This window comes from Nycticebus coucang, chromosome 14, assembly GCF_027406575.1.
Source record: "Nycticebus coucang isolate mNycCou1 chromosome 14, mNycCou1.pri, whole genome shotgun sequence".
In the NCBI taxonomy this organism is placed as follows: Eukaryota; Metazoa; Chordata; class Mammalia; order Primates; family Lorisidae; genus Nycticebus; species Nycticebus coucang.
In genome coordinates, this window is record NC_069793.1 from 68,916,740 (window position 1) to 68,929,057 (window position 12,318).

Consider the following 12,318-nt stretch of genomic DNA (forward strand, 5'->3'; position numbering starts at 1 on the left):
AGGCAGGTATAAATATCTCTATTTTTTGAGAGGGGAAACAGGCTCCAAGAGTAAGTGGTTTGTACATGAGTGAGTAATCGAATCACCCAGCTTATGCCTGTAATCCTAGCACTCTGGGAGGCTGAAGTGGGAGGATTGCTTGAGCTCAGAGGTTCAAGACCAGCCTGAGCAAGAGAGATGCCCTTGTTTCCACTAAAAATAGAAAAAATTAGTTGGGCAGTCCCAGCTCCTGGGAGGCTGAGGCAGGAGGATCACTTGAGGATCACTTGAGGCAGGAGTTTGAGGTTGAGGTTGCTGTGAGCTAGGCTGACACCACAGCACTCTAGCCTGAGGTAACAGAGTGCTACTCTGTCAAAAAAAAAAAAGGGAAGAAAATCCAACAAAAAACCCCCAAATACCACCTAGAATTCAGCTCAAATTGTAGCTTATTTTACTACCGTGTTAACACGATATTTGAAAATGGATATCTCATATACCTGTATTTAAAGGTCGGTTGACATCTCTTTTTTTAATGTAAATTTAATTTAATTTTTAAAAATATTGTGGATTATGTACATTTAGATGATTCATACTTCAAAAGGTGTAGTATGTAAGAGGATTTGGTGAATGGCCTTCACACTACACTGTGTCCCCAAATGCCGCTTTGCTCTCCCTTAGGGTAACCAGTGTTATCAGTCATAGTTTATGATGCTCTAATAATTATATAATTATGCTATTTTTCCTATTAAACACAAATAATAACATGCTAAACACACTGACTATATAAACTGTTTTAAAAGATAATACCCTGTTTCCTTGAAAATAAGACATCCTCCAAAAATAAGACCTACTTACAGGAAAGATAAGACGTCCCCTGAAAATAAGACCTAGCGCATCTTTGGGAGCACACCTTAAAATAAGACATTGTCTTATTTTTGGGGAAACAGGGTAGTATATCGAAAAAATCTAGTCAGTTTTTGACCGTAGCCGCCAGCACAGTCCCGTTGTTCTTGAGCGCTGTGGCGGTTCCTTCAGATATGCAGAGCAGTACCAGGAAAATGGGCATCATGACTGATGTCCGTAGGCAATTCCTCCAGCTGCTGATGACTCATGGCATGCTGGAGGAATGGGAGATCAAGCGCTTGCAGAAGCACTGCTACAGGGTCCACGGCCGCAATGCTACCGTGGAGAAGTTGGAGGATTTCATCAACAACATCAACAGCATCTTGGAATCCTTGTATATTGAGATAGAGAACCGGTTCACAGAAGATGACCGGAGACCTATTTATGTGCTGGTGAATGTTGCCACAACTTCAATTTCCAAAATGGCCACCGATTTTGCAGAGAATTAACTGGATCTTTTCAGGAAAGCTTTAGAACTGATAATTGATTTAGAAACTGGCTTTGCATCTTCCACAAACATTTTGAACCTGGTTGATCAACTTAAAGGCAAGAAGATGAGGAAGAAGGAAGCTAAGCAAGTGCTGCAGAAGTTTGTGCAGAACAAATGGCTGATTGAGAAGGAAGGGGAGTTTACCCTGCACACCCGGGCCATCCTGGAGAGGGAGCAGCACTTCCGGGAGACACACCCCGATGCCGTGAAGATCTGCAACATCTGCACAGCCTCCTCATCCAGGTCAGAGCTGCGAAACCTGCGGGATCAAGATGCACCTGCTTTGTGCGGCCAAGTATTTCCAGTCGAATTCTGAGCCGCACTGCCCTCATTGCAATGACTACTGGCCCCATGACATACCAGAAGTTTTCAACCCTGAGAAGGAGGGGGAAGCTGGTACCTCCAAATCCAACAAGAAGTCCTTGCGGTCCAGGCAGCATTAGCTGCTATGTGCCTGGGACAGCCTGACCACTCAGCCCTGCCTGGGAGAGGGCATCAGTATTTCACAGTTCACACAGAATTACCTCCCTTGTTCTTTGTATTCGTTATTAACAGCTTTGGAATAAAAGTGTTATAAGTTGCTGCAAAAAAAAAAAAAAAAGATAATAGTATATCTTAGAAATTGTTCCATATTAGTGCTTAGAGAGCTGCCACATTATTTATTTTTTATGGCCACAAAGCATTTTACTATAGGATGTACCATAATTTAGCTAGTCCCTTATTGCTAAACATTTTAGTTATTTTCAGTTTTTTGCTAATATAAGCAGTACTCTATTACATACGTCATATTGCATATCTGCAAGCATATTTCTAACATAAATGCAGAAGTGGAATTGTTGGATCAAAGAATTGTAATTTTGGTAGACATTGTCTGATTACCATCTTCCATAGTTTGAATATTTCTCTCATCAAAACTCATGTTGAAAGTTAATCCCCAATGTGGCAGTACTGAGAGTTGGCACCTTTAAGAGGAGATTGTATCACAAGGGTTCTGCCCTTATCAATGGATTAATCCATTTGTAGGTTAAAGATTAATAGGTTAATGGGTTATCCTAGAAGGAAACTAGTAGGATTATAAGAGGAGGAAGAGGGACCTGGGCTAGCACTTTAGCCTGCTCAAGTCACCTCCCTATGTGATACCTTGCACTGCCTGGGGATACTTCAGAGTCCCTCCCAATAAAAAGGCTCTCACCAGATGCAGGCCTTTGACCTTGGACTTCTCCGTCTCCATAACTGTAGGAAATAAATTTCTTTTCTTTATAGATGACTCAGTTTCAAGTATTCTGTTAAAAGCAACAGAAAACAGGCAGAGATACCATCCATAGGGTTTGTACCAGTTACATTCCTTTCAGAAAAATGCCTTTTTTGCTACTGCCTTGCATCAGAATATGTTTTCAGATTTTTTGGTCTGTGCTACTTTTAGTGTAGTTTTAATTTGCATTTCTCTTATGGGTGAGATTGAGGATCTTTTCATACTTAAGAGCTATTTGTATTTCCTGTTCTGTGAAGTATCTGTTAGTATTCTTTGTCATTTTTTCTGTTGGATTGTTAGACTTTCAATTTCTAGGGATTCATTATATTTTATATATAAATATATTTATATTTTAATATAACGAATTTGTTTTCTATTTGTTATAGAAATTAAATTTTTTTCTTAGGTTCTTTTTCATTTGACTTTGCATGTGGTAGTTTTTGTCAGGCATAATTTTAGAGCATTTTGTATAGCATAAACATTTTCTTCTATAGCTTGTGAATATGTGTCATTTTTGTATCTTTGAGGTTATGAAATAATTATGCATGGTTTCTTTGGGTACTTTCATCCTCTAGTTATTTACATCTAAATGATTTTGAGACTTGGAATTTGATGTAAGATACAAAATTTGTGTGTGTATGCGTGTATTTTTGCTATTTGTTATTGCCCTAACACCTTCATTGATTAGTTCTTTCCCCGGAGGTCATCTTTGACACCTTTCTTTCTTTTGTCAATCTTCTTTTCATTTCCAGCCACATCCATTATCTGATTAGATGGCCCATGAAGCTCAGTTTTTCATTAGTCTTCTATATGGTCTTATTCTTTCTTTTTGTTCCTATTGATAGTATTTTAAAACATTTTTTAATTATGGAAATTTCAATATATCAAAATGTATATTATATATATCAACATATTAACATAGCAACATGTATTGAAATACAAATATATATCATACACACATATAGAGAGAGATTAAGAGAGGAAGATAGGTGGCGCCCATAGCACAGTGGTTAAGGTACTGCCCACATGCACAGAGGGTGGTGGGTTTGAACCCCGCCCGGGCCAGCTAAACAGCAATGACAACTGCAACAAAAAAAACAAAAAAAAAAAAAAGAAAAGAAAGGAATATAATGATCTCTGAGGTACCTGTTTCTTAGCTTCAATAATTATTATTATTACTATTTTCTTTTTTTTTGAGACAGTTTCAAGCTGTCGCCTTGGGTGGAGTGCTGTGGTGTCGTACAGCTCATAGCAGCCTCCAACTCCTGGGCTCAAGTGATCCTCTCGCCTCACATTTTTTTCTATTTTTCATAGAGACGGGGGATCTTGCATTTTGCTCAGGCTGGTTTCAAACTCGTGGGGCTCAAGCTATCCACCTGCCTTGGCCTCCCAGAGTGCTAGGATTACACCTTGCCCGGCCTTTTATTAGTTTTTTGAGACAATTTCACTTTGTTACCTTCAGTAGAGTGCTGCAGTGTCTTAGCTCACCACAACCTCAAACTCTTGGTCTCAAGTGATTCTCTCGTCTCAGCCTCCCAAGTAGCTGGGACTACAGGCACCTGCCACAAATGCCGTGCTATTTTTAGAGACAAGGTCTCGCTCTTGCGCAGTCTGGTCTCAAACCCATGAGCTCAGGCAATCCACTCGCCTCAGTCTCCCAGAGTGTTAGGATAACAGGCTTGAGCCACTGTACCTAGCCAGCTTTAATAATTATTAACTCATGGTGGATTTTGTTTAATCTATATGCCCATCTACTTGTCTTGCCTCCTTTACCCTAAATTACAAGCGGGATATTACTCTTAGTGCCTGTTCACCTCCAGCCTAAAACATTTAATTGATTGTAAGCCCTTTTGGATATTCAGTCCTCTTGGACCAAGGGTCTGGACGGATCCAGGGCGAGTAGCCACACCACCCCAGCATGCATGGGACAAAATAAGAGTTTGGCCATTGATGCTGCCTCTGGCAGATCTTGGCCAAAAAGGGAGAATTGTGAACTAAAATAAAATCTTAACGCCCTCCTGGAGTGGTTGACTGACTTTATCCCTCTCTTGGCCACAGAGATTACCTAAAACCTAGTTGCTAGCTATGTGATAGGGGATCAGATATGGCTTATCATGTCCCCGGTCCTTCTTAGAGATGTCCTTTGTGAGTCATTAACAGGCCTAAGGCAATGTAAGACATTCCTGCAGGTCCTCAGTATACATAACAAACCACTGGGGTCTGGGCAAGTGTCAGGTAGTTGGTCTCTTATTAACAGACTCTTATCTTGGCTGGTATGCTTTTTGATGACTCCTGGCCTATAAGTCAAAGCCTTGTATATCCTGAGGATTTAGAACAGAGACAGGATCCTAGAAAAGAGAATATTGGAGGGCCTCCCCACTGACCAAATGATAGGTCTCTTCAGTTACCTATTGCTGCATGACATTAAAAAATTTAGTTGCTTAAAACATCATTCATTTTGTTCCTGAATCTGCAATTTCATCAGGGCTTGGTGGAAATGACTTGTCTTTGACTAATTATCTGGATGTCATTTCTGGAGGCTTGGGGGCCCAGGGCATCAACCTGTTTGGCTACCTGCTAGGATCTCAGCTGGGGCTGTGGAGAACACGTCTGAAATCCATGTGACACTGTATGCCTCTCTGACAGAATAGGCACTGGGTTCCAAGGAAGAGTATCCTAAGAGGACCAAGTGGAAGCTATATCATCTTTTATGATTTAGCATCAGAAGTTACATACCTTCATTTCCTCCATAATCATAGCCTGACCACATGTAAGTGAGAAAGAATGCAGACCTCACTTTTTTTTTTTTTTGCAGTCAAACCCAGTCGGGGCTGGGTTTGAACCCCCCACCTCTGGCTTATGGGACCAGCGCCCTACTCCTTTGAGGCACAGGTGCCACCCCAGGCCTCACTTTTTAATGGAGGAATAACAACATCATCATGTGTCTTGGCGCTTGTAGCTCAAGCGGCTAAGGTGCCAGCCACATACACCAGAGCTGGTAGGTTCGAATCCAGCCTGCCAAACAACAATGACAACTACAACCAAAAAAAAAAAAAAGCCAGGTGTTGTGGTGGGTGCCTATAGTCCCAGCTACTTGGGAGGCTGAGGCAAAAGAATTGCTCAGGAGTTGGAAGTTGCTGTGAGCTGTGATGCCACAGCACTCTACCCAGGGTGACAGCTTGAGGCTCTGTCTCCAAACAAACAAACAAACAAACAATCATCATCTAAGAGAAGACAAGAGATGGGATGTATTGGGGCAACCATGTTTGGAAAATACAGTCTGCCACAAGGTAGAACGCTTGTTTTGTGGCTCTTAAGATGTGTGGCTCTTAAATGATGGGTGTGATTATACATCTTTTTATGGTTTCCTTGACTGTTCTATTTCTTTTCCTGTGCCTGCCTTTTCATATTCTTTGCCCCCTTTCCATTGGGCTTTAGGTTATCTATTATTGACTAGATTATTAATTTGTAATAGCTCTTGTAGATTAAGCAAATTAGACTAAATTTTTTAAAAGGACACTGTTCATGGGTTTGGGAGTTGCAAAGTTGTGTGCAGAATGGTTTAGTTTAGTGAGGGTGGGGATTTGTGGGGTAATTATTCTTAAGAACCATAATATTTATTTATTTATTTATTTTAGTACTTTTCTTCCTTTTCTTTTTTTTTTTTTTTTTTGAAGTTTTTGGTTGGGGCTGGGTTTGAACCCACCACCCCCGGTATATGGGGCTGGCGCCCTACTCCTTTGAGCCACAGGCGCTGCATAGAAAATTTTAAATTTTGACTGAAGAGGTTAATGAAAAGTATATAGCAGGAGAAAATGGTTTCTGTGGTCCAGGCTTGAAATGGAAACTATTGGAAGATTGTGGAAAAATGAATCTTAAAGTAAACCTAGGAAACTTTCGTCAGTACATTTGGGGTTTTTCATATTTAGAGGATTAAACAAATTTATTAGATAATAGCCTTCTCTCTCAAAGAATCTTAATCTCTAGATTGGAAGAAAGGTTTAGGTTGGTATGTGCATGGAAAAAAGATGAGGCTTTTCTGGCTGATTGCACATGTAATTGAAGATGGATTTATTTCAGGAAAATGGGCTGGCTTTTAGCCTAAGGGAGAGCTGTAGGTATATTTCATAACTGAGCATTTGGTTTCTGTTTTTTTTTTTTTTTAACTTGGTTTCTATTTTTAAGTCTCTGAAGATAATTATCTCACACAGGAACTTGGTTTGGGGGATGAATCTGATGTGCTCACACTTCAGCATTGCTAACATTCTCTTTTTGATATGAGATGATTTGGCTGTCCCTTAAGCTTATCTTGTATTTTTGTTGATTTCTACTGTTGCTTGTGGAGCTTGTGACTGCAAATTATTTAAGCATGCTGGTTGGAGAAAGTATTAGGAAGGGAGCTTGGTTAGTAGAGACTGGTTGGCTGCTGATGAAATGAGGATTTAAGGTTAAACTCACAACAGTTGAGTTACTGGCTGAATGGAGTAACTATTGTGTTTTCTGCTTTAATTTTTTTGGCTTTGGCCTTTTTCCTGGTTGTACAAATGATCTAGCAAATAGACTGAACTAGTAACAGTGGTGGATGTGGGTAGTAACTGCTTATTTTCTGTTAGTATGAGATGGACTTAGTATGTTTCCTGTAATCCTTTTGTGGAAAAAAGCAAATTACTACTTAATGTTCCAGGCAATACATGTGCTATTATGCAGGTGTATAGGACTTATATAACATTTACGCTTCTCAAAAATCTTTCACATCTTTTGTTATTTCACTCTTGTAACAACTTTTTTCTTTTTTTTTTCTAGGTATAATTCTTAATACTTGCAATGGGATGTGGAGGCATAAATAAGAGACTGGGTTATGGTTTCTGGCTTAGTATTTGGGACAACCTATTATATTTGATATTTGCCAAAGGAATTTTTTTTTTTTATTTTACTATTATTTTTTTTTTTGTAGAGACAGAGTCTCACTTTACCGCCTTCGGTAGAGTGCCATGATGTCACAGGACTCACAGAAACCTCTAGCTCTTGGGCTTCTGCGATTCTCCTGCCTCAGCCTCCCGAGCAGCTGGGACTACAGGCGCCCGCCACAACGCCTGGCTATTTTTTGGTTTCGGTTCAGCCAGGGCTGGGTTTGAACCCGCCACCCTCCGTATATGGGGCCGGCACCCTACTCACTGAGCCACAGGCGCCACCCTTGCCAAAGGAATTTTATAGGAAGAAAATTTTATAGGATGAAAAAGGTTGAATGCCCTTTCTTTTTTGTTGTTATTTTTTAGCGACGGCTTCGACATCTTCGGAACATTGCTGCCCGGAACATTGTTAATAGAAATGGCCATCAACTCCTTGATACCTACTTCACACTTCACTTGTGTAATACTGAAAAGATATATAAAGGTAAGGGAATCTGTGGACTTGCTACCCACAGATTGTTATATTTCGTTCTTATCCTTTTATAACATAAGTGATTCTCAGTGCTTCCTGCTGTTACTGCTTATTGGAAAGCTAAATTGTTAGGCTGTTTGAAAATATCTCATGAGCAGTTCTGTACATGAAAGAATCACGGTTGTGGGATAATTCTTTCATATAACAGCCTTATATTGATTGACCGATTGATCATTCCTTTATGAATGTTGTGAATGTTAACTGTTCATGTTCCAGTAGCTACCATTTAAAGTAGGTTATATGACTCCAGTATACTGTATTAGTTTTACTTTTAAAAGAAATATCATTTTTTTTAATATTATGGTAAAATAGGGACTTAGTTTATATCTTTTCATATCTAATTCCTTGTGTATATAGGGTCATTTTCAGAAGAATGGCATGGTTTCTTCTAACTTAGTTTTATATTTTGTACTGTGGATTCTTCTGCAAATTCTAAGAGTAGACGAAATATTTGATTGAAAATCACAACCATCTTTGGAATACACTTTAGATGAAAGGCCCTGAGATGTAATTAGTTGGCTTTTGTGGGATGGTATAAAGAGAAAACATGATAAATGACAAGAACATTAGCATAGGATTGAAATTACTAGCCTAGCTATTTACTAGCTCTGTTACTTTGGAAGAAGATCGCGATTTTTGGAATCTCACTTTCCCAGTATGTGAAGTGGAGATAATGATGTGTTATGAAGTCAGCAAGGCAGATTTTTATAAGGATCAACTGGTAGTGTGATAACACTTGGTAAAATGTGATTAAAGATCTATTTATGTTAATAAAAGGTGGCATTGTTTTAATAAGAGACACTGACATTTGGCAAAAGTGAACAATTCAAGTGATATTTTATCTTTTTAATTTTTTTGTTAAATTGTTTTTGTTGAGACAGAGTTCTACCAAATGCCCTTAGCAGAGTGCAGTGGCGTCGTAGCTCCCTTGCAACCTCAGACTCAGGCTGTGGGCATCCTGCTGCCTCAGCCTCTAAAGCCGCTGCGATTATAGGAGCTCCCCATGGTGCTTGGCTGGGTTTTTCCATTTTTTTCAAGAGTCAGGGGTCTTGCTCAGACAAGCCTTGTACTCCTGAGCTCAAGTAATCCTTCCGCCTCAGCCTCCCACGATGCTGGGATTATAGGCATGAGCCTTGGCTTTTTAATTTTAATTATATTATTAAAACAGTAATTGTTTAATAGCTTTTTTCTTTTTTAAATGTTAATATCTGGGTTCGGTGCCTGTGGCTCAAGCGGCTAAGGCGCCAGCCACATGCACCTGAGCTGGCGGGTTCGACTCCAGTCCGGCCTGCCAAGCAACAATGACGGCTACAACCAAAAAATAGCCGGATGTTGTGGTGGGCACCTGTAGTCCCAGCTACTTGGGAGGCAGAGGCAGGAGAATCGCTTGAGCCCAGGAGTTGGAGGTTGCTGTGAGCTGTGATACTACGGCACTCTACCCAGGGCAACAGCTTGAGGCTCTGTCTCAAAAATAAATAAATAAATAAATGTCAACATCTGCTTATTAAAAAACTTAGTCAAGAAGTGTATAGCATAGTGGCATGATATGATGGCTCATACCCATAATCTCAGCTTTTTAGGAGGTTATGGTGTAAGGATCGTTTGAGGCAGGAGCTCAATCAAGACCAGCCTGGGCAATGTAGCGAGATGCCATCTCTGCAAAAAACCCATTTAGCTGGGCATGGTGGCATGCATTTAGCTATTCAGGAGGCTGAGGCAAGAGGATTGCTTGAGTCCTCCTACAGTGTTTGAGGCTGGAGTGACAGAAAGAGACCCTTTCTCAGAAAGAGAGAGAGAAAGAGAAGGAGAGAAAAGGAGAGAAAGGGAAGGAAAGAAAAGTGAAAGGAAACATAAAGAAAAGTGAAAAGAAAAGAAAAAACTACATAGCATGATCTCTTCATTCTCCAGCCTGGGTGACAGAAAGAGACCCTGTCTCAAAAAGAAAGAGAACAGGAGAGAAAGAGAGAGGGAGGGAAGGAAGGAAGAGAAAAGAAAAGAAAGAAAGGAAAAAGTATAGCATAGAAACCCCTCATAAATAGTATTAAAATAATTTTTAGGGTTGAACAAAGGACTCTAAATTTCATTATACACATGTAATTTTATTTCATTCTTATTTTTCATTATAACCATTGTGTATTTTTAAAACAATTATGAATCTGAGTGATTAATGCTGGTTACTGTAACACGTATCACAAATCTCAATGGCCTAACAACACATTTTCTTGCACTAGATCCAGTGCAGGTATTTCTTTATTAGGTGCTGATGTAGCAGCGCTCCTCTAAGGGGTGACTCAGGCATCCAGATTCCTTTTATTCCGGGATGTTGTTGTCCTCAGTACTTGGCCTCTGGCATGACTAGAGAGAGGATTATCTCTGGGAGGTTTTTAAGTTTACGTGGTCTGCGTCCATTCTGTCCCATTTCATTAGCTGTAAATCAGTTGCTTTGTCCTTTTTATATGGAAAGGAGACTGGGAAATGTGGTGGAAAATGAAACAGTTGATTACTATTTGGTTTAAGAATATAAGCATTTTAATAGACTTTAATACATTGAGTTTACTGCTAACTGATGGGTTATATTACTAACAAAATATGACAGTGGTGGAGTATTTTTAATTTTCCATGAGTTTCTATATAATAGGTCTTTGACTATCTTAATAAAACTTCTGTGTCCTTGTCTATTGTTACCTCTGATAATAGTAATTACATAGTACTTAGTACATATTATTGGAAATATAATGTTAATCATAATACTAGTTTCTAAAAAGGATTGTTCTGAGACTGGTTGGTGATGATGTTGTAAAATCTTGTCTAGAGATATGATCTGAGGAAAACAAAGTGACTTTTCTTTTTTGTTGAGACAGTCTCAAGCTGTTGCCCTGAGTAGAGTGCTGTGACGTCACAGCTCACAGCAACCTCCAACTCTTGGGCTCAAGCAATCCTCTTGCCTCAGTTTTTCTTTTTTTAGTAGAGACGGGATCTTGCTTTTGCTCAGGCTGTTCTCAAACTCATGAACTCCAGCAGTCCACCCGCTTTGGCCTCCCAGAGTGCTGGGATTACAGTAGTGAGCCACCACACCTGGCTGACTTTTGCTAGTTTCTTCTAGCTCAGATTACATCTTGAGTTTAGAAGTTAATATATACTGTTTTCTAAAAGTTATCTCAATGAGATGATCATTAACACAATTATGGTGACAGACCAGAGGGAAGTCCAGGGTCTGGTAGTGATGTTCAATCTATTATTACCTGGCAAGCCTCTTGAGTAGGGTATTTAGTTCTTTTGTGAAATTTAGTAAATTTACCATTAAAATGAAGGGATTGATGATTTCTTAGACTTCTTCCTGCCACAAAATGTCATGCTTAAAAGCAGTCTATTCATAAGTTTTGTTGGTAGAGTGTTGTGGTGTCATAGCTCATGGCAACATCAAAGTCTTGGGCTTTAGAGATTCTCTTGCCTCAGCCTCCTAAGTAGCTGGGACTACAGGTGCTTGCCACAATGCCTGGCTATTTTTTTGTTTTTGCAATTGTCATTGTTGTTTTAGCTGGCCTGGGCCGGGTTTGAACACGCCAGCCTCAGTGTATGTGGCTGGTGCCCTACCCACTGAGCTATGGGTGCCGCCTGGTTTTGCAGCTTTTCTTTTTTTTTTGCAGTTTTTGGCTGGGGCTGTGTTTGAACCCGCCACCTCCGGCATATGGGGCTTGTGCCCTACTCCTTTGAGCCACAGGCACCACTCTGGTTTTGTAGCTTTTATCTACCGTAGGAAGAGCTGGGAAGCCTTTGGTTAGTAATTCTGGTTATTATCACTTTATCTTGTTGGACCAGTCATGGTGTTTTTCATGGTGTTTTTCATTTGACCCTTGCTATATATAATGACCACAATAAAAGACCAATTGGCTCTTCTCACTAAACCTGTACCACCTGATTAGTGGTATCATTTCTTAATTTAACAAAAATGTATTTTACTGGAAGAGTATCTGAAATTCTGATTTCTCAGTTATTCTTTTATTTTAGTTGAATTCACAGCACATCCAAAAAAGATACGTGTGAATATTTTTTCTTTGACTTTTGACATATTTTTTAGTGCTGCTGGAGATTGTCTGCTTTTTAAGGCGGTTCAAATCAAATCAGTTGTTATACCCCCAGAGAACAAAGCCTTGTATTACTGTATGGGGAACTAGATTCTGGTTCTGGGTACCTCTTAAACTTGTAATTTTTGTAAGATTAAATTTGTTCTTCATTAATAGTTGTTTTCTCA

At 39.6% G+C, this 12,318-nt stretch overlaps 1 protein-coding gene and 1 pseudogene across 2 annotated transcripts in view; both read left to right on the forward strand.

Moving 5' to 3' along the window:
• UVRAG (UV radiation resistance associated) overlaps nucleotides 1-12,318 on the forward strand; it is a 381,997-nt gene that overhangs the window by 21,995 nt on the left and 347,684 nt on the right. For both annotated transcript variants that reach the window (XM_053561187.1, XM_053561188.1), the window contains exon 2: nucleotides 7,901-8,018. In XM_053561187.1, coding sequence (XP_053417162.1) covers nucleotides 7,901-8,018 — 118 coding nt within the window. The remainder of the gene's footprint in view (nucleotides 1-7,900; nucleotides 8,019-12,318) is intronic.
• On the forward strand, nucleotides 1,010-1,815 carry LOC128565011 (non-structural maintenance of chromosomes element 1 homolog; annotated as a pseudogene).